We start from the raw sequence: 27,476 nt of genomic DNA, 5'->3' as shown, positions 1-27,476 counted from the left end.
GGTGTCATTTGGGATGAGGCCTTTGCAGCCTGAACAAAAGAAATGATTCAGTGTCAGCATACACATCCCCTTCTCAGTCTGAAATTTTTATAGCCTGATGAGATTAGGTCCTCACATAGCTGTTTCATTACCAGTGAAATCCTTGTTGGGGCAAAGAGGTGGCCAAGGGCCCAGACTCCCTGGAGCAGACGTTACCAGTAGAAGCCCCAGCCTGCAGGCTCACCTTGGGCAGAGGTCCCATGGGGTCACTCAAAAGAGCAGAGCCTCACAGCCCCCATGGCCATGCACAGGCTGCATCCTGAATGCATCCCTGCGGATGCATAGTAAAGGATAGCAACACTGAGAACTGCAGCAGGGACAGCTTAGTGAACAGTGAAACAAAGGAAGTAGGGTGGTGGATGGAAGAATGGAAGCCTGTCTTGATGGGGAGGTCAAAAGAAAAGGAAAGCATTCACCACACCAACCGTTTCCCTTCTTTTGTTCCACAACATGCAACCCAGGGCTTCCCACGACACTCCTTACTTTTTCCTTAACTTATCACTACAGGCTGAGAATTAGCCACATTTGTCTCGCACAAGCTAGCTCACACACTGCAAGACACATATTTGCAAGCAACCTAGTTCTCTGCACCAGTCGCACCGCTTTGTTTTTTGGCAAGCTGCAGCAGGCATGCAGGGACATATCCACTCTCTCATGCACATTAATCCTTTGTGCTCTCAGTGCAGTGACAATAATTCTCATCCTCTCAGCCTAGTCTCTCAGCAGTGTCTCTCTGACCTCAAAAGTTGGCAGAGATGAAAGAGCAAGGACAAAAACAGAAGCTGGAGGAAGGAGAATTCAAAGTTATGATGTACTGCTTCCTGCAACTAAGCAGGCTGTTGCATTTTCCTATGCTTTGTTCCAGCAACTTTTCTTTCAAACTGCTAATTATGCCAGGGTAATTTTATATATATATTTTTATATATATATATATATATACACACACACATAAAAAGATGGTCTTGAGAATTATCACTGTCAGATGAGAGGCTAATCTGTCTTCATTTTGGCAAACCTCTGTGTAGCAAAGCTTTGTGGGAAACTATGATCAACCCAAGATTGCCAACAGCCCACTCAAATCTAGACAAATAAATAGCAAGTGCGCACAAAACCCCTGCTTGGAGCCAGTACTCACTATGGGCCGTCAAGTCAAGCCCCACTGGTAGCTTCCAAAGGAGCTTTTTCTCCTACTCATGGGAGAGGATCCCCAAGATGATTGGCCAGAGAAATGACACCATTAAACAAGTACACAGAAAGAAAATGAGATGACATCTCAATTTTTCCTGATTTGTCCTCAAGTCCAGTCTAGAAGCTTATTTGCACACTGAGGTGTCAGCTGGGGAGCATGTAATTCTGTCTGAACAGAGCTCCGAAACCCAGCACATTGCTCCTGGATGAGGAACATCTCCCCTTAGCACAGAGATCTTCCTGAAGCCAGGTGGATGTGTGAGGTGCATCATTGTCGCTCCAAGCCTTAGGATGCACTCATGATGCACACTTGGGGCAGATAGGAGACATTTTAAAGGACAGTACATGCGCTAGGACCTTATTCCATCTGGCCTGGACCATCAGCCGAGGAAGAAAGACAGACAGTCTTATGCTAATGCTCCTGCAGAAATACAAGCTTCTAGCACCATAAAAGTGAATTACAGCTGTAAATAGTTCCCTTCAGAGCAAGTCAATGCTGCCTCAGCAGAACAGCTAAGACTCATCCCAAAATCCAGAATGAAACCTCCCTATAAATCTTTTCAATCCTTATAATACAATGAACAGAAGAAATAAGAAGAGAATAAAAAACTACCTCCTCTGCATAAAAGGAGGGTTATTTCTTATGGACTTTAAATGCCTTTATTGTTTGCAAGAAAGTACATACTGTCAGAAGTTCCACTAAGATCCAGTTGCAAAAAGCTGTAGTGATTGCCTTTTTAAGTAACATATATTGGGGGGGGGGGGGGGGGAAGTGATGAACTGGAATTGTTCTGTACACCTAGCAATGAAGGAATTAAATATCTTAAATTTTGGTCTTGCAAGAATAACGGAGGCTGCAGTGAATTTGCCATTTGTAATGACACTGAGCTGACAGAAAGGACCTGCACCTGCAAACCTAACTACATTGGGGATGGATTTAAGTGCCGAGGCAACATCTACCAGGTAAAGCACTGCACATATTTGCCATCCCTTATTTTACTTCAGGCAGTTATTAAATACAATGGTTGTCTCCTGAAACAGCCCAGTTTTTTCCTTGAACAAATTGGTAAATCTACCCCAGAAATTAAAATACTCCCAATCCAAGAAACCAGGAATAGGAACAGGATGCTATAACCTTACTAAATAAGGATGCTATAACTTTACTAAAATAACCTTACTTTCCTCAAAAAACCCACACAACTGGTTGGCAACAAATACGACTGCAGTATTAGGGAGTTAATACTGGTATTTTTACGTTTCAAAGACGCCTTTCTTTGATAGAGCAAGGTAAGAAAAGAATAGGAGCAATGCAGATGAGCAGTATTTACTCCAAGCCACAATTTCTCCTCCTTTTCCAAGTGCTGCATATGTTTGCATTCCACAGAAGCTGCTCTAGGTTTGCAGCACTGTTACAAAACTGTTCTCTTGATTGCAGGAACTTCCCAAGAACTCCAGCACATCTAGGTTTTATTTCCATTTACAGGTAAGGAAAGGCCAAGTACTTTTTCTTGGAGGGATGGGAAAGGTGGGGTGTTCCTCTCTTCTCTTTTTTTGCCTCAAGGAAGGGGCATGGAGCAGGAATGAATCTGGCATGTGCCAACACCCTTCAACTTAATTGGATTTGGATCACCAGCCACTAATATTCAAGGTGCTTTAATTTAAAGTATTAACTGCCATCAAAACAGAGAGGACTAATAATAAAGACAGATCTCAGGGAAACGCAGCCTGCCCCCCCACCCCGACCAAGCATAAAACTGATTTTTCACACATTCACAGTCTGAGATTTCCAGCACAGCTTATGAATTCTGATGTGAGCAAACACCACTCTTCTACCCGTCCTGCGTTTCCAAACTGACATGCTGTTTTCGGTTGCCCCTCAGAAACATCACAGGATGCTGCTGTGTGTTGCTAGACAGCCAGCAAGCACCACCAGTTCTCACTGCTTTTTGGAGGCTGGTGGTAGTAATTCTCCATTTACCCCAAGCCTCAGGGCAGTACAAATCCCTATACTGGCCTGCTTGCCCAAAGACTCGTATTCTAGCCTCAGCTGGGCTATCATGATAAACTGATTGCATCCTCTCACTTTAATAGAGCTCTCTTATTTCAGATTGCCTGCAATACCCCAGGTCCATTTGTCCCTCTCACTGTAATTAACCTACTCCTAAGTACAAACAACTGCATATAAGCTAAATGCTTGTACAATCCACTCTTTACTCTCTCAGGATGAAAGGGTTTAACCTTCACTTGCCCAGGATGGAACAGCCCTTCTCCACTCTCCTTGTGCTTAGTGTTGGTTGAGAGCTTCTCGTTATTGCAGAGGAAACAGACTTGGCTATTAGCCAAAACTTTGCATTTAATACCCATGGGCAGCAGTGACAGACGGGTCTGGGAAAGAAAGTCAGCACTGTACAAGACCTTCTCTCACCTTTGCATTAGAAGGAAGGGAGCCGAGTGCAACGGCAATGGGGCTGTGGGCACCACTTCCCACTGATCAGTGCTGCTCCCGTTGCTGTGTGACACCATTTGCATTAATGACTCATTACTGCTTTGTCCTCTTCAATTTGGCAGACCTCTTCTATCCGAGATATCACAGGCCCTGGCCCTTTCACTGTCTTTGTACCTCACTCAGACGTACTAAACAGTGACCCACAGGTAAGTAAGAAGGCCAGAAGTCTTTGGTGAGCTGGCCATGAGGTTTTTGATTCAGGTGCCTTACTCAACTCCTTCTCAACTCCTTCATTTTCTGCTACAGGTTAAGGACTGGGTTGCCAAAGGCACGATGGCTCAAGTCCTCCGGTACCATGTGGTAGGTTGTGCCAGTCTGTTGTACAATGACCTGACAAAAGTCACCAACATCACCTCTCTCCACGGGGACCCGATACACATCGGCTACTCTCAGGTAACAGAGCATGAAAAGGCAGGGGACAGAATAAAACCATCTGCTCTCATTCAGCTTTTTGCAAAGCCTGACGCACGAAAATAAATAAATAGCATTTAAAAAAAGGTTATCCATTCAGCTGAAGTTTCAGCACTTATCTGCTGTGCAAAGAGTGGAGTTGTACAAGCCCTCCTTTGTCACAAGGTGTTTTATCCTCAGCCTCTGGCTTTATGAGTACAAAGAGAGTTTGAAAAAGCAAAGAGCATTTTATTAAAACTGAAGCTACTCTTTGCTGCAAAGGAAGGATGGTCTGGGATCATTGCATCAAAGAAATTTGGCATCAGCTTCACTCTCCCAAAAGGTTCCATAGAAAACATGTTATTGTTGCCTTTCCAGAACTCACTGATTTTGAACAACAAAGCTGAAATTATACTCAGTGATATTGTTGGCGCAAATGGTGTGATCCATGTGATAAACCAAATTCTGGTCCCACCACGTATGCAGGATTTCCCCCTTAAAAAGGTATGTGCAGCTCAACCTCCTCAACCCAGGGGCTTTTCTACAAAGACAGTAATATTCAAAAGACCTTATATAAACATTGTTTGACACTGCTGAGTAAATTATATAATTATTTAAAATTCATTCAGGAATTACAGTTATAGTAAGAACAGTATAAGAGGACTTCTGCACAGGGCTTTTACAATGGTTTTAATTTCATAACAAGAAGTGACTTACAGGAGAAAAGAAGCTAATACCTGCTTTTTAAATAGTCATATAATGTATTTATTAGATCCATTACCGAAATTCCTTTCTCTGTAGGAAAGCCTTAAAATGGTTGCAGCCCAACATGGATACATCCTATTCAGCAGTTTGTTAGAGGTAAGGAAACGAGAGATTGCAGCTATTGTGCAATGGTTTTAAACCCTTTTTTTAAACACAAATGTACAGATATGGCACATGTCATCATTGGCAAGATAGCGTTCAGTGGAGCCAAAGGGGTCACAACACAGTACACGACAAACCTGGCCACCACATGGTCCCTCTCCCACAAAGATGGGGGGAATGTCACGCAGGCCCATAGACCCACACAGAGCTTTTCCCTCCTCACCCAGCTCTGTCCTACCATACCTCTAATTATGTGGCCAAAATTTGACCAAAGTATGACTTAAGAACAAAGTTGAGCCGTCTGTCTGGTTTTGAGTGGGCAGCTCTGGCTGATGAAGCGCTTCTGAAAATTCAGTTGTGTGACTCAATTTGGGCAGCTCAACTCAGGCATTCAGTTTTTAAAGTCATTGAGTTTGCAGATTGGTGACTACTCAGACCACAGGCCACCGCATCCCAGTTACACCAGACACTGACCCTACAGTCAATGTCATTTTAGATGGAGCATTAATCCTCTACCCTTGTTTCTGGTATGTTGCAGAAAAACAATCTGCTTGGGCTGATCAACGATCCTATTCACAAACCCGTCACACTCTTCTGGCCCACAGACGCAGCTATCCGTGGGCTGCCACAGGAGCAGCAGGATTTCCTCTTCAAGAAATCCAACACTGACAAACTGGTGCAGTACCTCAAATACCACATTGTCCGTGATGCTGCGGTAGGTCTTTGCTTTTTAGGAGCATTACCAAGGCCAAGACATGAAAGCCCAGACACATGTATCTCCCTTCTTTCCTTCACAGGTGTTGGCCTACCAGCTCCCTAGCTCCACCTCACTGAAGACCTTGCAGGGCTCCAACCTCAGCATTAGTTGTGGGGATAACAGGGAGATTGTAAGTGTTCGCTTTGCCAGCACATTTACCCCTTGCCCCAAGTGCAGTATTCACTCACGCAGACCACACAGTGCCTGCGCACAACCCCCAGGGAGGGTCAGTGGCACCAAAACTCAATTGGTCTTCACAAGTCCCTGCAAAGATCCACAAGAATGCAGCAGCCACCCATTGACTCAGCAGGATAGACAGTTTGTAAGACTCCTTGAAGCTGTTTTGGAGCTCTTTGTTTCTCTGCTGTATGAAACAATTTGTTCAAAACAGCCCTCAATTACTTGAAAACTGAACTACCACCACATTTTAACTTCGACAATGAAATACACAATGGAAACCTATCACAATGAACCTGGCTTTGGCAGAAGCCCCATGAACGCACTGCCTGAATGCAAACCCTTCTTTGTAAGCACTTAGAAGCTAAGATTGCAGCCTGTTAAGCCAGAGCATCAGCATATTTTTCTTTGCAAATATATCAGATCATACCCACATATTCCCTGGCAAGCATCTGTCTCTGAAAACATAATCCTAAATGCACATAAGGTAAACCTGAGGATGTACGATTGGAATACTCTGTCCCCTTCAGGAAAGGAATAAGATCTACTCATCTGTGATGTTGTAACATTCAGCTATAGGAAGAGGTCCCCAGATTGACTTAAAACAGAGGAAGGATAATCCCTAACTCCCATTTAAGCCCTGAATTCAGCCTGGCCTCAGTGAAGACTGGCTCATGACTTGTCACACTCCACTCTCCTCATTCCATTTCTCAGGGTGCACTTTTCCTGAACGACAGACAGTGCAAGATAGTGCAGCGGCAGCTGGAGTTCGATGGGGGCATCGCCTATGGCATTGACTGCCTGCTGACAGACCCCAGCCTGGGGGGCCGTTGCGACAGCTTCCTCACCGTGGATTTCATGGTCAGTCCCCTTTTTTGATCCCCCATCCCAGCAAGACACACCCCAAGAGCCAAACCCTGTCCTCACAGAGACCAGGGCAAGACTCGCAGCAGTTTTGGCACTACTGAGATCAAGTCCCACCACTTAATCTGACTTAATCTGCCACACTGGCTAGAGCTAAGGTTAACAAGCACAGCACAATGCCTGCAAGATACACAAGAGAAAACCTGCATGCACACTAAGCAACAAACAGGACAAGTGGTTTCAGGTAAGACTAGCTTAGCAGACCCTGCCCTGTTTTCAATAAGAGCTGTATCTTACAAAGCCAAGCATAAATTTGAGCAAGAACAGATCTTGCTACCATGCTTTCAAATTAAGACAAATTCACACCATCAATTTGGTTATATTGTAGATTGCATTTACAAAGTTCCCAATTACAAAGCAACAGCACTTTGCTGTCCCAGCTGCACAGGGTAATGACAAGACCGAAAATGGCCTGATCTGTTATACAAGCTCTCAGTCTCTTACATTCACAGAAGTATCCTTTAGTACACCTGAATAAGCACTGTTAGTGTGGAGGAAGTTTCCTTCAGGAACTTTGATGGGTTTCACAAACAGGAAGTTTTGAAGCCCATTTTGAAATAGTTTGTGTGAAAATATTACCTAGAAGTAAAAAACAAGTTCACATAGTATTAAAAAAATGGTTATTGTCATTTATATTTCAGTTATAAAACAAACATTTGTATGTACCCCATCTACTCAAGTTACCTTTTATTTCACAACTTGGTTAAATTAAATAGATATCATTTCCTCAGATATGGTCAGTGCTTCCCCAGAAGTAACCATCTACCTTTACTCCAAACTTGACATCCAGACCTGATGCAGCCCATGTCAATACTTGTTTAAAGAATACCCACCACCTTTTCCCCATTTGTTTAAATCCAGGATAAAGTTTCCTCTTCCAGATTTTGTATTCTGGTATCAAAACTGATTTCTTGTATTTCACAGCACCAAATTAATGCAACTATTTTGTTTTCACTCTCCTCTCTTCTTTCTCCAAAGCTTGTATAATCTGCTTCAAGCATAATAAACTTACACTCTTCTCTGAGCATACTTGCTGCTTTCATAAAACAGATATTTTGTCCATCTCAAATAGCTTTCCATTGCCATTATTGTAATGCATTTTTTTTGTCATTTTGTACAACAGGGACATTGTGTTAGCTGTTTCAGTAGTTCTAAGTGCCCTCCAGGGACGAAACTAAAGGTAATTTGTTAAAATCTTGCATTTAAGCGGTCTAACCTGCTCTTCTCCATACTTCACACAAGCAAACTAGAATAAGTTGCTTCAAAAAAAAAGAAAAGAAAAAAAAAAACCTCAACATGAAACCATGCTGTTAAGTGATGCCATAAAACCTCCGGGACAAAGATGCCCCTCAGCAAGCACCCAAACACTGGTGGTGGGGGACATTTGTTGGTCTCGCACGTCATCCACTGTAGCAAGTGCTTCCACTGACTTTGGAGCAGCCCCTCCATCCTCATTCATGGTGCCTAGCAACTCAGGAGTCAAAGAAAGAGTGAGGGCCTCTTTACATATCACATTTTGATTCAGCATACATCAGAAATTGCAATTTTAAAAGGAAAAAAAACAAACTTCCACATGGCACTCATCTTCCTGTGTTTCCCCCACCCCCTTCTCTCTGTTGGCACATGAAATGCCCAGGAAGGGGTTCAGTGGTGCACATACGAGTCCTATGGGCTGCGGAGGGACGGCTGCCGTAGGAACTGCTCCATGGTCATCCACACTGCCAAGTGCTGCAAGGGCTACTTCGGGCCAGACTGCCAAGGTAGGATCCCTCATTCCATGCCACCAGCCCACGGCCTCCCCTGAACACAGCTACATAACACCCAGCAGGCTCAACTCTGGGAGCTGGGATAGGACGCATGAGGAGAGAACAGTTGCAAGATGGGGGAACTCTGTTGCTGGAGATGGAGCAAACAAATTATTATTGCTTTTCCACTCCAAATAATTTCTTTTTCACATTTACAGTAAGTTTAAGCTCCATACTAACAGCAAACTAAGTGAATGCTACAGAGTAAAGACTGCTCTGCTGTAATGAAACCGAATGAATCTTAGTCAGTCACCAGCTGAAAGTCCTTTCAATACAAAAACAGATATCGGGTTCTTGGCAGCAATACCAGGACACACCAGAGACAGGTTGGGAAGCTTTTTCTCTAGCTGTTCGCCAGGAGATACCAATGAACTCCATGTTCCTTCACCTGCCGGCCCTGTTGGGGAACGGTGGTGAGGATCTCACCAGGGCACGTAGGGTAAGGATGTGGGTTAGGATCTCTGCTGGCAGACAGGTCCAGGGACACATAGCCCTGCTGGCTAACTCTGTCCAGATTTTGCAAACAGACACATTGGAGTCTCAAGGAATTTTGGCCAGCCCAACCTGAGCTGCTCTTTGAGCTCATCCCAGCAGCACTCGGGTGCATGGAGGTACACAAGCAAAGCTGGATACAAGCAGGGTCTGGGCAGTGTCATTCACTGCTGGGTCTGAATGAGCAGGCACCCAGGTAAGAGCACACAGACACAGGGCTAGAGGAGTCCACACCATGTCTCTGACAGGAGCTGTAGAAGTGGATCACAAGGCTTGCAGTTGCAAGGGTCACAGCTGATTTTACACAACCCGACAGAGATCCATTTACAGGACTTTCCCTGTTCAAGAATTTTTACAGGACAATAAATAATAAACAATGACAATGTTTAGCTCAACATACGGTTGAGCTAAAAAAAAAATATTTTTTTAAAAAAAAATAAATAAATCCTTTCAGCTTGCCCAGGGGGCCCAGAGATCCCATGCAATGGCCATGGTTCCTGTGACGACGGATATACTGGAACAGGAGAGTGCCGCTGCAACAGTGGCTTCAATGGGACTTCCTGTGAGCTGTGCTGGCCAGGCAGATACGGCCCCAACTGCAAGAGTACGTATAAGTTTCCTTTCCATGCTGTCGCCTATGTGACACCTAAACTGTTTTGTCAGTGATAGGTTAAGTAAATCAAGAAATGCTTCCCCTTTTCCATATAAACATCTTTCCCTAGTCTTTTCTCACAGGATGGACCAATGGCACCAGTTCTCAGAAGGGAGGAGGAATAGGCAGAGGATGCAGAACTTTATTTAGCTTTCTCTGCAAGGCTCATCCAATTCTTATGTGATACATAAGTAACAGGGACTGGAGACAGAGCCTTAGTCAACTGCAGCCTTCTCCCACATCCCCATAAAAGGCAAGACCACATTTTAGCAACGTGGTCCCTCAAGGATTGCAGGAGACCAAGGCCACGCACTACTTTTGCAGAAGAGACGAAAAAGGACACTGAGATAAATGCAGTTCGTGAGGAGGGACAGTAGCCAACAAACTGCTCACATCATCCATTTCACTGTGTTTTAAAATGTAAACAAGGTAGAACCAGGATCAATATCATCCTTTAAAAATGTTTTCCAAACACAAAGCTTCCAGGTGGGGAGCTACAACGTTAACCTTTCCATCCTAACCCTGTGCACCTGTGATGCTCATGATGCACACATGGTGGGGATTATAAGCTAGATATCTTTAGAGGGGAGGCAAAACACTCGGCTTCGATAGCAATGCTCAAGAGAATGCTTACCTACAACTTATTGATTTTATAACACAATATAGCATAAACTGTATGAGCTAGTAGTCTGAGCCAGACTGTTGTACTTAACATAACAATATTTCATACCTTCTCTCTTTAATGCATACTTATGCCAAAAACTAGATAACCTGAGGGCAAAACTCCCCCTCTGACCAGGCCTTCACAGAATCAGTTTCCTCAGTCCCACATTATTTTAATCTTAAAACAACAGTATTTCAGGAAGAAGGATAAGACAAGAAAGGATACTACTTCATTACTTTATAAAACAGAAAGCCACCAATAATTCTTTAAGAAAGACTCAGTATATAAGTTATTGTAGCGCACAAATAGTGGGGAAAAAAAACATCACCTCTAGTTTAAACCAGTCCCTCAAGCTCTGGTTTGCAGGGCACAAGAGGTGACACTGCACACATCAAAGGAACAAACAGAATTCAGAAGCTTTTAGTTATAAAAATATCTGAAACCTTAAAAAAAAATTACAGCTAATTTGCCCATATTTTACAGCAAAGGTCACTAACCTTATACTTAGTTTCCTTACTCAGACAGAACTTCTCCCAAACAGCAATTAAACACACTCTCTCTCTGAACACTTGCTTCTCTCTGGCTAAAATGCTTCCCCACAAACATCATCTGATTCACATTAAGGAGAATCAGGCTGGGTCTTCACCTCGGCCATTAACTCTTTCCTGTCTCAGTTCTTTGTGAAGTCTGCTACTTTACCACAATGCAGATCAATACTAATTTTCATTTTTAGAGGCAAAGTGGACAACTGTCAGTTATAAAATCATAGGATCACAGAATAATTCAGATTGGAAGGGACCCCAGGAGATATCCAGTCCAATCCCCTACAAGCTCAGCTCTGAGCTTACACCAGGTTGTTCTGGGTCAGTCCTGTTGGGGCTCGCAAACCTCCAAGGATGGAAACTGCCCAATTTCTCTGTACACTATGGCCCACAGTTTTACTGGCCTTGCGGTAAAAAAGCATGAGCTTCAATTTATCTAAATAATTGCTAAAAAAATTGTATCTAAACTGACAATCTAGGTGATGTTTCTCTAGGGAAAGGTTTTCCACATTCCCAAATGCAGCTCTGCAAATGATCCCTCTTGCATTCCTTTTGCAGCCTGTGAATGCAAGAACAATGGGCAGTGTGATGAAGGATATTCAGGAACCGGACGATGTTTCTGTGAAACAGGATGGACTGGACGGCTATGTGAAACCAAGCTAGGTCTCTGCCTTCTCTCACCAGATCCAGTCTCATGGAGCCATGGATTGGAAGCATTTACAATTCAACGGCTGGTTTGCATAGAGAGGCAAAGGATTAGCAGAATCAGAAGACCTCAAAGGAGACTAAGGGACTGCTCTAAACTGAGAATAAGTCCCTTCACTGCTTTGCTTCCTCTTTGTGAAATGGGAATATAAATGCCTGCCTCCCCTGTGGAGGGGCTTTGAGCTACATGAGGGAAGGGATCATCTGAGAGCTAAGCACTGAAAAAGAGTCTTACAGACTTTTCGAGTTAGCAAACTTGTTTGAAGCCTTTTCTTTCTGCTTTAAACAAGGACATTGCAATATAAGCAGTATCTTCATGTTAGCTGTTGTCTTTCCCACAGCTCTGCAGCCAGTGTGTTCCCCTAACTGCTCCACCAATGCTGTCTGCATGGAAAATAACACCTGTCAGTGCAAGCCATTTTACAATGGGGACGGGCTCACGTGCACAGGTAAGCTCCCTGTCCCATTCACAGCATGCTACAAGAAAGCAGGCTGTCCCCTCTTGCTCATGCACTTTCATGTAGTTACCATCTGGTATGAAATGTTGGCTCTCAAACCTAACAACTTCCACAGTGCAGCAAGTGAAACAAACTTAAGATATGTACAGATCAGGTGTTTCCCAAAGCAAGCGGCTGGCTTCACCAGGCTTTACCAAGCAGGAATATGAACAAAAAGCCTGCTTCAGTTAGGTTTTGAAGTCATCCAGGCCAGAACAGAGTCACAAAAAAAAAACCCAGCTGTCTTGGGCAACCAAAAGATGAAACAGAATCTCAAGGGTGGGCACATGTCACTTAAATAGAGGACATATTGACAAGGACTTCAGAGCCTTTCACGCAAGTTCAGGAATGCCTTCTGAAGCTCCAACAGGTTTTTTCCCCCAAACAAGTCTTCTATCTTCTTAAAAAAAACTGGGGACAGTTTGTCTTTGTGAAGAACATCCTCTTTCAAAGCAATTTTTACTCACATGTTTTCTTTTCCCCATGCAGCCGCAGACCTTTGCAAACAAAACAATGGTGGGTGCCACAAGGCAGCCGAATGCACACAACTTGGGGTGAAAGTCTTCTGTAGCTGCCAGAAAGGATACAAAGGTGATGGCTTTACCTGCCTTCCAATAAATCCTTGTGCCGATGGGTTCAACGGAGGCTGCCATGAGCATGCCATTTGCACCATCATAGGACCCGTAAGTTGGATGGTTTCAGTCACAAGCAGGGAAGTCTGAGGTATTTCTTACTGATGCCAGCAGGTGTCTTTTCTTTGGCTGGATCACGCTCCATACCCCCTCAAGGCCATGTTTTCCAGAACCTTTACAAAGCTCCAGCCTGCTTTCCACATCAGTTGGGTATCCTTTCAGCAAAGGGATGAGAAAGTTTGACAACTTTTCTCTAGAGAAACAGTGCTAAAGCAGATGGGATATTTTGTATGTTTAACTTTTCTGTTCTCTTCTTATCTCTCTCTCTAACTGGATATCAGTGTGTGCAGTAGTAGTTTGTTGGACTGAAACTGAATCTATTTTGGTAGCTAAGCCTAGAGACATCTGGGAGAGTCGTGTCCCTTGTTAGTTGAACAGACTGAGCTTGAAAAGCTCTGCAGCCACATGATACAAATTCCTTGGCCCACATGGTCAATGCTATTGAGGAAAATTTGTGCAGGTGACATAATCCAGCCGTTGTCTTGGTGCTTTCAGGATCACCTGTCTGTTCCATTTTGGTGGTTTGCCTGATGTGTCTTCCGGGAGCTATCTAGAAAAGCCTTGCCACTAATCCTTTCCAGCTGTCAACCATCACAATCCCTGGCTGTCAACAACCCCTGCTTGGTTTATAGTTCTCAATTTATTACTATCAGTGGGCTACTGAATTCCTTTCATGCTCTGATGCCCAGTCATTTAAATATCATTTTGACAGGTTTTCCATCACTTTTTGTTAATTATGTGTCATATAATTCTCCAGTGCGTGTTATTAGCTTTGTGGGTGGACTTACGCTTTGGTACTAATTCAACAAAGCACCCAAGTGCATGGGTAAATGTTTTGCTCAGAAGAATAAATGTCAGTGTCAGAGTTTGTGGTCTGCTGAATCTCAGTTTTTAGGAGCAACTTTCCTGTTTGTCCTTTCCTGGATATAATAAGTGAAATTTTTCCAACAGTTCAGAACAGTATTTGAAATACCACTTTTATTTTAGCTAAGTACTTGACCTAGCCTTTTTTCCTTCTTTCTCTGACCAGGGCAAACGCAAATGTGAATGTAAAAATAACTACATTGGTGATGGGCTGAACTGCTCAGTGATGCAGCTTCCTCTTGACCGCTGCTTACAAGACAATGGGCAGTGCCACCCCGACGCTGACTGTGCCGATCTACACTTCCAAGGTGAGGATGGCACACCATGCATGCCACAGGACAGGCCTATCCTTGTCCCTGTGCCACTGCACTGAAGCCAGTGGCCAGGATCCTTGCGTCTGTAAGCTCACTCAGTCCTCTACCTGTGCCCCCTTCAAACAATGAGAAGATCAAAGTTGGAGTGTGTGCTTACATACTTCGCAATACCAGATTTCTAAAGCAACAGATGAAGATGTTTCAGGTAGGAGTGTTACCCCTAAGGAATCAATCTGTCTCAACTACAGTTCACAAAATTCATGGGTATTTGTATGGCACAGTTGAATGTGCATCCAGACATGGAACCCTGCTCAGGAAAAGCTGGTTCTTATTTCTCTTTGTAGATACCACGGTTGGGGTTTTCCACTTACGGTCCCCACAAGGGCAGTACAAAATGACTTACGAGAAGGCAAAGGAGGCCTGCGCCAATGAGTCAGCCACCATCGCAACATATAACCAGCTGATGTATGCTCAGAAGGTGAAGTAGCCTCACTACAGGAGGAGATCCCTGGGGATGACCTAGCCACAACGTAAACAGGGAGGGAGGAGAAAGGGGGCTGCTCTGTGCTGATAAGCTCCATTTTCTCTCCTTTCCTTCCCCTGTGCACAATAGTATGTTTGGTTGGGAGAAGTTTTCAGATTGCTCATTTGTTTCACACCTGCTCATACAGCACTGAAACTGGTCACCAAGTTCTCGTTTCCAGTGATATTAGGGTTAGATGGTAGAGCCAGAATTACAGTGTTTTCAAGGGGGTTTTAACTATTAGGACTTGTTACATAAATGTACACTTCAGAACTATGTTTAGATTTTTATTTTATTTTTTTTTTAGTGTAAGGCTCTATTAATCTTTTCCCAAAGTACTGTTAAGTTAGCAAACATGTTTCCATGTTCAGTTCCTTGAGTGTGTTATCGACAACGCACAGCTCACGTCAATAGGATAAGCATTACACCCTGGGCTTGTAAAACATGTTTTAGAAGAGTGAGTCAGATTGATTGTGCTTTTCTGGCTCCTTCTCATCTGCGGAAGGAAGAAAGTTACTTGCCATTTACAAGCACCTTTAGCAAAATGTGAAGCTGGACCCGTGCCAGCACATAAACCTCCTTCTGCTGCCTCACAAGATTCAGACTGCAGCCAGAGCTGCATGTTTCCTGTGCTCTGTAGTCTAAATATTTCCCTCAAAGCAACAAAGTCAGCAGCAAGTCTGGCTCTAGTGCCCCTGTGGACATATTTTCCATGTTGAGCTGGTTTGTTGGCTTTTCCCATGCTGAAAAATGGTGGGCTGGCATACAACACGATTGCACACACCCCCTTTGGCTTTCACACCCACCTCTCATCCTGCCCAGCTTTAGCCTTGCGGAAGCTTTTCCCAGGAAAGGCTCCCTTGGTCCATTCAAGGAGCCACCGGCTTTCAGAGGGCCCCTTTCTCTGCAGCACAGACCTCAACACAGGGCAGTCTGCACGATGGACAGAGGGACAGAGCTGTCTCAGACCCTCAGAAAGAGGACTGGTGGGTCACATCTTGCCTCAGCACCCTGGGGGGATCATACATTGCACCAGCCCTGCCACCCAGCTCTTTCCCTTGTGTTTTTTCCCTTACGGCTGTGTGGCTGCAGGCAAGGTACCACCTGTGTGCTGCTGGCTGGCTTGAGGGTGAAAGAGTTGGCTACCCAACCGCCTTCTCCTCCCCAAACTGCGGGTTAGGGTACGTCGGCATCGTGGACTACGGGAGAAGAGTCAACCTGAGTGAAACCTGGGACGTCTTCTGCTACAGGGAGAAGGGTAAGAGGGTCCTTTGTTGCATTCCTCTGCACAAACGGAAGCAGCAGCCCAGATTCCAGTCCCTTTAGTTGGCCACAGGCTACTAGATAACACTGCAAGAGACGCTGCCTCCTTCCAATTTAAAAAAAAATAATTATCTGTTGCCTGCAAGTTGGTTTTCAGGCACAGGGTGACCTAAAGCCTTCTCAAAAGAGAGAAATTTTTAACAATGAGGGTGGCGAAACACAGGAACAGGTTGCTCGGGGAGGTAGCTGAGGCCCCGTCCCTGGAAACATTCAAGGTCAAGTTGGATGGGGCTCTGAGTAACCTGATCTAATTGAAGATGTCCCTGCTTCTGCAAGGCGATTGGACTAGATGGCCTCTAAAGGTCTCCTTCAGCCCAAAGCATTCTATGGTTCTATGAAAAGGGTGCTCACGTGGCTATCTGTATTTGTACCTTCCAGAGGTGAACTGCACCTGCAAGCCAGGCTACGTTGGGGACGGCTTCTCCTGCAGCGGGAACTTGCTGCAAGTGCTGACATCTTTCCCAATGCTGAAAAACTTCTTGTTGGTATGTCTCACAGCTGGTGCTCTGCTCTGTTGGGTGAGCAAAGCAAAGCAAGCTCTACCACTGAGTTGTATATCAGTGTTTGCTTTACTAGAAGGTAACACCACCACACCAGCAAAGCAAGGTGGATTGGTGTAAATCTGCACTGTGAAAATCAGAACTTAGTGGCTATTTTTTAATTACTTGCACTAAAGAGATTTTGGATTTTTTTAAACTTATTTGGAAATTAAATGCTGCAGCAGGTTTAGCTGAAAGAAGATTCTGTGCACAACTGCTTCTGGCTTTCTAAGCATCACAAGGAGTGCGCTGCTTTTTCTGTAATAAATTGTATTGAATTATTGCTGGCAAAAAGGAAAGCATTAAAAGGGTCCTCTTCTTGCTGTTTCTCAGACACATATAAGGAGCCTCACAATGAGGGCCTAACTCCCTCCCAGCTCCCTCCAAGTTTAAGATGTGCTTGCAAAATCAACAGCTAAAACTGTGTTTTAATAGAAACTTCCTCCATAATGTCTCTCTAGATCTGCTTCATGGCTAATAACAGAAAGTTTCTTCATAATTATTTATATGGTCTCATCTTTTCAGCGCTCCAAGCAGGAGCTCACAATTATTCCTTATAATGCTGGATTTTATTTCTGCCTAGGACATCATGGTTTACTCCAATAGCTCTAGGAAGGGGAGAGAGTTCCTGCGGTACCTCACAGATCTGTCAGTGCGCGCCACCCTCTTTGCTCCAAATGATAACGGGTTAATGGAAAATGAGGTCAGAGTTTTTTTCTTTTTTTCCTTCTTCATCTTAATAACACTTTTTAAACAGCCATTACAGGTTTTGGTATCATGGTGAAATTTAAGAAAAAAATAACCTTAGTATGACATGCTTCTTTGTAACCCAAGATAGTTTAGACTGTGCTTCTGAAAGAGGAGAGTTCATCATTTCCATTTGTCTTCCACAGTTAGGAGTGTAAGGTTATCGAGTGTCTGAGTCACTACAGGGAATCAGAGGTTTTAGTTACTCAGTTATAAAGGAGTCTGCTGAGATTAAGTTTCCTCTGGCTTATTAACGTCAAGCAGTTATTTGAAGAAAACAGTGCACAGCTTTGGTATTTCCCACAAATCCATGAAAGACATCTGTTCCTAGCTTCATTTCTATGCTTATCCCTTTTTTACTTCCTTCCTTCCTTCCTTCAGTCAAACTTTGCCTCAAACAATTCACATGGGCTTATGCCCTGGCTCGCATCTTCAGGCTGTTTGGAATATCTCTAAGGCTTATCACTTCTGGTCATCATGCAAAAGAGTTAAATCCTTTGTCCCATCAGAATCAAGGTACTGCTTGCTGAGGGATCTAAGAAGCCAGCAGGGACAGAAGATCCCACAGTGCTCATCCAGATTTCCCAATAGCATCTGCCTCACATTGCACTTGCTGCAGTATTAAGAGCAAAAAGGACTCGGTGCTCTAGTCTAAGGATAAATCCAGTGGATTAATGAGATCAGTTAACGGTCCTTGTATTTTGCCCTCATTTGCAGACTCTTTCTGGGCGAGACATTGAGTATCATTTATCTAATGCCAGCATAATGTTTTACGAAGACTTGACCAATGGAACCACGCTTTTAACTCACCTAGGGGAAAAACTCCTGATTACAAACACCAGAGGTCAGGAACATCAAACCTCCTCCACCGAACAGGTACCTTTCCAATAAATTTCCCATCTTCACACTTTTTTTGCTCCTTGCGCTATACCCTGTAATCAGGTGATACACTGATCCAGAGAACAATTCAGTAAGATTCTAGGAGCAGCAATGAGAGGCTGACTTCAGAAGGCTCTTTCCTGCCTGGAGATAGAAGCTGGAAAGCTTTACAAAAGTTACAAAGCTTTACAAGTTTGCAAATGGCCAAGCTCTGACTCCCAAAATTCAAAGGAAGCTGTTCAGCTGGCCTGCAGGGATTGCAGGATCGGGATATGAGCTTGATTCAACTCTTCTGTCAGCCTGGCAGGATTATGGGAGATGGCAGTGTGATAGGGGAAAAGACGAGAGTAGCAGCTTATCATTAAAGAAAGATGTTTGCATTTGTAAAAGCTAATTTGAAAGGTAACTTTCTGGAAGAGAGGAGATCTCAGCATAGCCTTGCTCAGAGCAAAAGCAGGGTTTACATTGTTTATTGCTATTTGGAGGGAGAGGTTAAATGCAAAAATATATATCCTTTTTGCAAATGGAAAGTATCCTCTGACATTTTAGGAAAACATACCCTTTGAAAAGACATGCAATGTCTCACTATTTAAGAAAATACTTGCTACCCAGGCACTTAAATCATGTCTGAGAGAGGAGCTTATTGAGACCAAGGCTAGGACTCTGCTGTGAGTGATGCAGTATAGCTGAATATGAATATAAGAAGCCCAGCACCCATGGGCTTGCAGTCAAAATGTGCTCTGAGGATGCCACTGGACCCAAGGAAAGTTGGGTGCCCAATATGCCAACTACAGTAGAGGATTTTCCTGGACACCAACAGGAAGGAAACAGGTGCTCCAGGAAGAGGTGCACATCCCACCTGCTGCCTTTGCTCCCTTCCTCCTTTGCCTTACAGAGAAACTCCTTTAGCATGACAATTACCATGTACTTGATTTACGTGTTTAAAAACATCCTATAGTGCAAACCAAATAATCTCATTAATACACCCTTATGACAGATAGGGTGCACCAGCACAAGGCTTACCACTCCACTCATTAGCGTGCCAGAAGCTGGTTTGGATCACTTTGATGTGATATTTGAGTTAGAAGAGTTTCTCCTTTAAAAAAAAAAAAATCCTCCTCTCTTCAAATGCTACCAAGGGGAGGCTCTGAGCCCATTAACACAAATCTTGCTCCTGACCTTCAAAGCTGATTGGAAATTTGTAGCTTTTCTTCCTCTGTGGTGGACTTGAGCAAGCCCCTGGCTTCCCTGGCTGCAGGGTTGCCAGAGTAGGAAGGAGAGGTGGCAGCCACTTTCCACACATGCTGCAGGCAGCCAAACACCCACCTGTTCCAGCACATCAGGTCAGAGTCCATGAGCTTTCCCCAGGATCCCGGCAGGGCAGCACAGGGGTGAAGGAGAGAGAGAAGGATGCGTTGTGACTACCACATCACTCTCTGGTGCCACCAAGGCTGAATGCCTTCCTCCATGAGCAAAGAATGTCACCGTGTGCTTCAGCAGCAGCAAACAACCTTGTGCTGGGGCAACAGCAGGCAGGAGCTCCCAGTTCTGCTCACTGCGGAGAAACCACTTTGCTAAGTTTCAATTTAAAACACATCCAAAACAGGATGGGGAGACTCAGGACCGACCCGAAGCAGTCAAGGACTCCCACCATCAGCAGAGTTTAGAGAAGCATGGGAGAGGCAACCTCTGATTCCATCCCTCTCCCTTCCTGATGAGCTGCCAAATGGGAGCACTCTCCAGCTCACAGATGCTCGGCCACCAATTTAACTGCAGGTAGCAGGTCCCCACTAGTGCTGACTCAGCTCTCTTAAGCCAGCAAACTCAGTACAAGTGGCACCCTCAGCACAGAAAGCAGCTGTAACGGAGGCAGATTGCAGTTTGCCTGGCACTCCGGAGTAACAGCATTCCTAGGCAGCGCTTGGCAATTGCACAAAGATCAAAATAACCTTTTTTATCTTTTTTTTTCCTTTTTTTTTTTTTTTTTTGAAAAAAGAAGGACAAAGGCATGCCTGAAGGCAATGATGATGGCTACTTCATGCACAGGAGAGCCATGACCAGTCTGGGGCCATCCCAGGCTGATGTCGTTGGAGGCAGAGCTGTAAGCCCTCATGTGATTTTCCTCTGTGCGTGGGGAATTAGTCTCAAGGTTTATTTCAGTCCCAAAGGGAGAAGGGGCAAAGTTCAGCTTTCATTGCTTGTTTTCCTGGCAGAGTGAGATCAGATATGTGGACAGAAGTGCTATTGTTGAATGGGATATAATCGCATCCAACGGGATAATCCATGTCATTTCAGAGCCTTTAAAGGCTCCACCAGCACCTGTAAGTACATAGTGATTTATTTTTTGGGCAGTGGTGGGAGATAGCTGTTGTTTGTGTCAATCCAAACTCATTCAAATATTCCCATTTTCCTTCCTATATATGCAGTTTCAGTCTAAAAGGTTACCTTGAAAGAAAATTGCAGAAGAAGGAGGCTGTGAAATTTATTCTGAATTTTTCTGTCTGAACAAGTTCTTCCCACTTTTATTTTATATAAATAAAATTAAAGCTCCATTTTATAATGGAGCTCATTTTTGTAATGGAGGTTTTAAAAAAGATCCATTTCAGTTCTTACAAAAGGAACTTTCAAGCTTCTAAGCAAAATCCTTTACTCTTAGCTTTGTGTTCATTCCTATCAAAACCAACAAGGTGTTTCCAGTACAAAATCTTTTCTTTAACAGTGTTTGGATATGCAGTGTTAGCACTCCCCAGCTCTGTTGCACATCGGGTACACTGTAACAGCCCAACAGGCTCAGGTTGACCTTGGAAGAAGACCCACCACATATGTTAGTCTGAAGAGCTTCTCTTTCATCAGGATAACTAATCCTCATCCTTCTCTCCATGAGCTAGAGAGGCCACACTTAACATTTACAGCCCATCCTCCGTGGCTCTGAATGCAGAGGTGGCTAACCAGACACCACTGCCGTCCACACGGTTAGTCCTAGTGATATTCTCTTTCTTACCTTCATTTTGTTCCAAGGAACCCTTTCTCCTTTACAAACCAGCCTTCTTGTTCCTAGAAGCTCAGCCATACACCTGCACAATCGTGGTTGACAAAAATCCCTTGCAGCCTACAATTCTCAGAAGTAGAAAATCACATACTTGGGTAAAAGCATAAATTGCTGCCTGGAAATGATTCAAAATAATAGGCAATCTCTGTCAGTATACAGCAGCCTGATATTACAGTCTTTGGAATACCTTTCACATGCTAGAGGACAACTAAATGTTTTGCATTATTTAGCTGTCCAGCTACACCATGTAAGTTACTTAGTTTCCTAAAAAAAAAATAAATGAAGAGAGCATATCTATTAAGACAACAATGTGATTATTTTTGCCAGGGTAAGCTTAATAATTAGTTTTCTAGGCAGCAGCAGGTGACAGAGCTAAGGTGTCACAACGAAGAGCAAGAGTAAGAGCAGACAAATCTTCTACCCATTTCCAGGCCCCTCCTGGACTGCCAGCAAAGACCACACTGCTTTCTGGAGATTGCAGCCTGAGCAGTTGCATGCCACAGGATCCCTCAAAAGTAATGTTACCCTAAAGCTGCTGCTCACCCTCGTGATATCAGTCCATTAGGATACAGAGCTGCAGAAGGACAACCAAAGTCAGAGCCTGCAGGAATTTCTCCCCTTTAGGTTAAATCCAAATTTCTTTCAGTCCTTGAACTACACATTTACTAAAATATTTTAAAATGTTATATACAGTTACTTGGATTGACAGTTTATCTGCTATGACTGAAGAATGATTTCAAGTTAAAGGTATTGCATGTTTTGGGCAAAGTCACCTACAGAAGGCAGATGTTGAGTGGCTGGCAGAGCCCAGACTTTCATACCCTCTGCGCCAGCTGCCCATCCCTCTAACCAGCAATGAGATAGGCCTTCTCTCAGATGCAGTTTGATTCGAGTGCTGGTAAGGAGGGCTCAGATGGTGGTAAAGCTGCCCACAGCTGGCAATAACCAACACCTGCACCGTGCACAAAGCAGTCAAGAATAAGACTGAACCCAAATAGAGACTTCTAGGGTTTGTAGCACGGGTTTCCAAAGATTCTTAAGGGAACACGGTACCCACTTCTCCTCGGACCAGTGAGGTTTCAGCCTCATCAGAGCCTCTACAGCTACTCTGAAAAAAACAACCAGAAAAAAAAACACACTTAGGCATGCGTTGTAACTTATAAACATAAACAAGATGAAGCTATACTAGAGCCAATGTCAGTAACTCTGAAAAATCTAGCATGTAATTACTATCAGAAGCCCATATTTAACTGTGTCTATGAAAGATGTACCAGGAACCTTCAGAACAAAAGTAGTTTGAGACTAGGGGATACCTCAGAGGGACACTGCATGTGCTCAGGTGCTGGAAGGTGACCATTGCCCACCTATAGCTCACTAATCCTCTCTCTTGCTTACAGGCTCATCTCCATGCCAGTACCGGGACAGGGATATTCTTTGGCATCTGCCTGGTTACTGGAATTGTGGCTTTTATTGGATATTCTTACCTCAGATTCAGGAAGAGAAACACAGGCTTCCAGCACTTCAAGGTAGGTAGCAGACAGGAACACAAAGCAGGGGGGGCAACACTAGCCTAGACCCACCACACTTGCCAAACTCACAGCTTCCGATTTCTCCTTCCATTTTATTAAGCAGTAAACGTTCCCAATTGCTTCCCATTTGAACCATTCAGATTCAGATGTTATGGAAGTGGGAAAGGTTCATGCACTTGTCTTGGGCTTGAGCTTATTACATTTGCCTACTGCTCCCCCAGACATCTCCCTCCAGGGTGCGCTCCAGGCAAGCACACTTGCAACAACAAGGACTGTCCAAAACCTTATTTAACTGCACAGCACTAGTGCAGAAGTCTTTCCCTCACCAGAAAACTCACCCTTAGGGAAGCAGGTAATTACAACCACTGGAAGGGTACCTGTCCTCTTCCCCCTCCTCCATGGCACTGCTAGTAGTTTTACTAGCTGGGAAGATGAAACGTGATAAGAAAAAGGCCACATTCAAAAGACAAGCAAATTAAAATGATTGTCAGGATTTAAAAGTGCAAATTTTTGTAGTAATGGACTCTCACACTTGCTTTCTCTTAAAAACATTGCTAGCCCTGTGTAGTATCATGATGCTTCTAAATCAGCCAGCAATAATCAAGCTACTCATAGATAAGGGATGGCAAAAAAAGTGTTACAGAAGACACAAAAAATCAATCCAAAAGAAAGTCTACCTAAAAGTAACCAGAAATGTCTTTTTTACTCTTGGCCTTGCATAATGTGAATTATCTTCTAGAAACAAAAACAGGAGCCATGAGCCAGAGGAAGTGCTTGTATTTTTATATAGCTGCAATGAGAGCACACAGGACCAACCTGGTGCTTTTTATCGTAGGCACAATGTCAGGGAAACACTACCTCTCCCATTCTTTGGTGAGGCTTTAAAATAGTAACAGAGAGAAAAAAGGTACCAGTATTAAGTGACCCAAGATAATACAATAACCCAGGCCAAAGCGCATCCCCAGAGACACTGACTGAGATGATAAAGCCAGTCCAGTCCCAATACTGCACCAGTTGGTAGTGAACCTCGAGTGCCCCACTTAACACACTGTTAGACAGAGGATGGATTTTAAGCAGGTTTGTATGATTTTACGTAGTCAAAAGATGACACTGACATAACACCGCTGGACAAGTCACAGCCTTCAAATATCGCCAACCCCTCATATGAAAGTTCTTCTGCACCGACTTCATCAGAACCTACTTACGATCTTTTCTCAGTAAGTGTTCATTTTGATTTGAGATACAACTGAAATTACAGCAAGAGGGAATGACTTTATGACAGGAAAATGTCTAGTTGGGGGAAAAAAGAACAATTCAGGAAAACATCATTCAAGTTCCTGGCTTTCCTGTCTCACCACTGCTAGTAATTTCGTTTGTGGTCTACAGCTACATCTCACATCTACCTTCAAAAAGGGCAGAATTAAATTGGACTTCAAATTCTGCTGTTTGCCACTGACGCCTCTATACAAACTTAAAAAGACTTCCAGTTTTGTTTTTCCTTTTCTTTTCTGCAAAGAATCTGAAATGTAAGGACTGGAGGCTGGAAAACAAGGGAAGGAAAGATTGACTAAAGCCAGAATACTGAATAGCCTTGATGGTCCAATTTAGCAAAGCTCTCATGTACATGGAGAGACTAAAAATTAAAACAAACCTTTTTGCATCCAGTAAAAATACTTGCTTGGTGCAGAAGCAAAAGGTGCAAACTCTGCCATCAGTATGGACAAATTTGCCCAAAAGTGACTTTAATTTCTTAAGGCAACGTTCAAGTCTAATTTTTTTTTCTTCTATTTTATAGGATTCAGATGACCAGCAGCTTGTGATAAGTGGTCCTCATGATCAGAATTAAAGACTGAATTTGGCATCAGTCAACTATAAAATACATTGCTAATTACATTTACAGTGTAAAAACAGCATCTACACATTTCAGGGAATAAAATATCATTACAAATTAAAAACCAGAAGAGCACAGCTTTGTTTAAGATGCAGCCTTCATGCAGTTACCAACCTCAGAAGTGTTGGCTGTATCAGAGCAATACCGACTACGAATGCCAAATGTAAAACCCAGTCTCTTACAACCACAAATGGCAAGTGTGAAACAGAACGTGCTAAACCTGTATTCTTATACTTAAGTATTTTTTGCTAGTACACTTTCTTGTTAAGAATTTCAGCAGCAGGAAATACGAGCATCCTGACTGCCCCACTTTCCTCCTCTAGCTTTTCTGTCTTTCCTTGAATTTGGCTGTGTCTCGTTTACATCTCACCTCACCGTACAAAGGGAAATGGTAATTGTAGAACCTTTAGCAAGGTAATAAAAGCATTCCAATAGTAATCAATTTTTTACTTGAGCCATTTTTGTGAAAAGTGGACAATGAAGACTGAACGTACCTTTGCTGCATCATGTCCACATTCTCCACATTCTGCTTTTTAAGGTGTGAGAGCAGCAGAAGCTACCTGCTTGTTCACGTCACGTTTTTACCAAGGATGTGAACATTGCCTTTCAACCGATGCAGAGCAATAACAGCTGCAATTTTCACCATACTATTAGAAGCGAATCAACCTTTCATTTAATTCACTTTCATTTCTTTCTTTTAATAACCTTAACATTGTAGCAAACTGTAAGAACACTACAGAAACCACAAAATAACAAGAAAATGAAAATTTCTGGCTGGCAGCAGTACTGTTTCCCTGTGATGTGCTTCCTGGTGTCTACTAGTGATGGGGGCAGGAGGGAAGGTGTCACTGCAGAAAAGCACTAGTTATATCTAAAAACATCTCCAGGATGCCTCCTATCATGACAAGGTGTGCAGGCAAATCCAGGGTTGTTGACGCATCTATCAAGCATAACACAAAGGAAATCTGATACATTAATATGCCTGGATGAGAGAGACTTAAGTAACTTCCCTAACTCCTTCCCTTGCCCCTGTAGATGTGCCTGCTCGTTTTTACGTATAATATATTTCTAAAAATAGAACACAAACACACTTAAACACACACGCATAATTAGGGGAGTTTTCCCCACAGAGTTTTGCAATTAATACAACTCACATTCTTTCCTTCTCCCCAGTCCCCCAAAATATTAAGGCTCATAGGGACCACAGAGAAAGTCCAAGCATTTATTTTTGTAATAATCATTAAATATTTTTATCACAAAAAAAGTTCTACAGTTCATTAAACTCTTCTTTTAGTGGCAGACTATTATCTTCTGTGTTTCCAACAGAAGAAAATGGAAAATTCTTCTTGTTCCGGTGTTCAAATGAGCTATGCTCTCCAAATGAATGTAGAGACACTGCCCTTTAAACATGCTAAAAAAATCTCTCTGAAGTCAGTAACATAACAAGGTCAAAGTAAGTAATGCTGAGAGCGCCAAGGTGAAATCATTACAAAAATGCAAGACGTTTTTAAAAGTTAAAGAGCAGCATTCTAGCAGTGAAAAATACATAATATGCTTTAAAATTCTTACTTAAATTCCTATTACATATAGTTTGGCTGTTTTGAATGAACATAACTCTCCCGTTTTTTCCATGCAATGTTCGTTTTATTTCAAGAAGTCATGCAATATAAAGATTTTACTTCAGCTGGCTGTTGTAACATAGCATAGTACAGAAGTTTGATTTGCAAGTTAAGAGAAAGGAAGGGAGACAGGAGGAAATCATCTTGAAACAAAACGTGTATTCTGTGGGTAACATCATCCAAACCAATTAAACTGTTCCTGCTTAATACAAGAAAATTAGGCAAACAAACTGACCCCTAGCCAGCTTTAGAATAAGAAACATCACAGTTTTAACCAACAAAATATTAACAATTCAATAATGCAGAACTGAACAACATAATATTATTATTTGCTGGTAGGAAGATGGAGAATGTACAGTGCTTTGGTTTTGTTTTGTGTTGAACAGCGCATTAAAATTTCTGGAGCATGAGGTGCTACACACATGTAACACAAGTTCGGTTCTATCTGAGTATTAAGATAAAGAATTGAAGGCAAATGGGGGATACTTCCACCCCGACAATTCATTATCAAGTTACGCTAAATATTTCTCACACAGTCCCACCAACAAATCTCCTGATAAAGGCAAACTAACTTCCTGCAAAACTTCTCTTTCGTCCAGCAAAATATCAAGGCTGTCAGATGAACTTACTCATTTTGAGTATATCCATCTGTTTAAACACACACACACTCAAATACACACAAATTTCAGGAGTGTTGCACATCAAGTTTGAAAAAGGAGCACAGGAAAATCATGAACATAAAATCTATCACCATCTCTGAAGACTTCAGACTGATTTCAAGCATACAGGAAAACTACCTATAAACTTGTGCAGGCTAGATTAGAACACATTCTTTACTTCGCAGCCATGCTTTTAAAAATATGAAAGATACTGCATATGAAATTCAATATGGATATTTGCACATAATACAGATTAAAAAAAAATAAACAAGAAAACTTTTGGTCACCAAAAGTTTGTTTACCTGACAATGTGGTAGGAAGCAAGTGATATCCTAAAATGAAATGAAGAATACCAAATGCTATATATTTCTTTAATTTTGTTTTTAAAAATAGAGCCTTTAATAACTAAAATTTGAAAAACATTTATCATATTATGCCTTTTAAAATGGCTGGGGTGGGAAGCACCAGTTAAAAAAAAAAGTTTCCTTTGGATGCAGGGAAAGGAAAGCATTCTTATTTATAAACTACTATACAGCAGTTCTATAAAGTGCCTGTTTGAGGAAACACATCAACAGATGTTTTCCTTGTGCAAAATAGACATTTTTCAGCTCAAATCTTTAGAACATATACACTACCCAGAGTT

At 42.9% G+C, this 27,476-nt stretch overlaps 1 protein-coding gene across 1 annotated transcript in view; it reads left to right on the top strand.

Annotated features, from left to right (window-relative positions):
- The window catches only part of STAB2 (stabilin 2), an 83,175-nt gene extending 58,577 nt beyond the window's left edge, over nucleotides 1-24,598 (top strand). The window contains exons 45-69 of the mRNA XM_054060470.1: nucleotides 2,071-2,190; nucleotides 2,663-2,710; nucleotides 3,796-3,879; nucleotides 3,980-4,126; nucleotides 4,502-4,627; nucleotides 4,925-4,984; nucleotides 5,529-5,705; nucleotides 5,788-5,877; nucleotides 6,639-6,785; nucleotides 7,972-8,028; nucleotides 8,485-8,608; nucleotides 9,600-9,749; nucleotides 11,562-11,666; nucleotides 12,050-12,157; nucleotides 12,695-12,888; nucleotides 13,928-14,069; nucleotides 14,420-14,553; nucleotides 15,691-15,856; nucleotides 16,300-16,406; nucleotides 17,044-17,163; nucleotides 17,925-18,083; nucleotides 20,300-20,407; nucleotides 22,533-22,661; nucleotides 23,762-23,881; nucleotides 24,460-24,598. Of these exons, the coding sequence (XP_053916445.1) occupies nucleotides 2,071-2,190; nucleotides 2,663-2,710; nucleotides 3,796-3,879; nucleotides 3,980-4,126; nucleotides 4,502-4,627; nucleotides 4,925-4,984; nucleotides 5,529-5,705; nucleotides 5,788-5,877; nucleotides 6,639-6,785; nucleotides 7,972-8,028; nucleotides 8,485-8,608; nucleotides 9,600-9,749; nucleotides 11,562-11,666; nucleotides 12,050-12,157; nucleotides 12,695-12,888; nucleotides 13,928-14,069; nucleotides 14,420-14,553; nucleotides 15,691-15,856; nucleotides 16,300-16,406; nucleotides 17,044-17,163; nucleotides 17,925-18,083; nucleotides 20,300-20,407; nucleotides 22,533-22,661; nucleotides 23,762-23,881; nucleotides 24,460-24,510 (2,973 nt within the window). The 3' untranslated portion in view covers nucleotides 24,511-24,598. The remainder of the gene's footprint in view (nucleotides 1-2,070; nucleotides 2,191-2,662; nucleotides 2,711-3,795; nucleotides 3,880-3,979; nucleotides 4,127-4,501; nucleotides 4,628-4,924; nucleotides 4,985-5,528; nucleotides 5,706-5,787; nucleotides 5,878-6,638; nucleotides 6,786-7,971; nucleotides 8,029-8,484; nucleotides 8,609-9,599; nucleotides 9,750-11,561; nucleotides 11,667-12,049; nucleotides 12,158-12,694; nucleotides 12,889-13,927; nucleotides 14,070-14,419; nucleotides 14,554-15,690; nucleotides 15,857-16,299; nucleotides 16,407-17,043; nucleotides 17,164-17,924; nucleotides 18,084-20,299; nucleotides 20,408-22,532; nucleotides 22,662-23,761; nucleotides 23,882-24,459) is intronic.
- The last annotated feature ends 2,878 nt before the right edge of the window (nucleotides 24,599-27,476 follow it).

The sequence above is a fragment of the Cuculus canorus genome, chromosome 1, assembly GCF_017976375.1.
Source record: "Cuculus canorus isolate bCucCan1 chromosome 1, bCucCan1.pri, whole genome shotgun sequence".
NCBI classification, from domain to species: domain Eukaryota; kingdom Metazoa; phylum Chordata; class Aves; order Cuculiformes; family Cuculidae; genus Cuculus; species Cuculus canorus.
The sequence above is the reverse complement of the archived record's forward strand: the minus strand, read 5'-3'. Positions and strand labels throughout refer to the sequence as shown.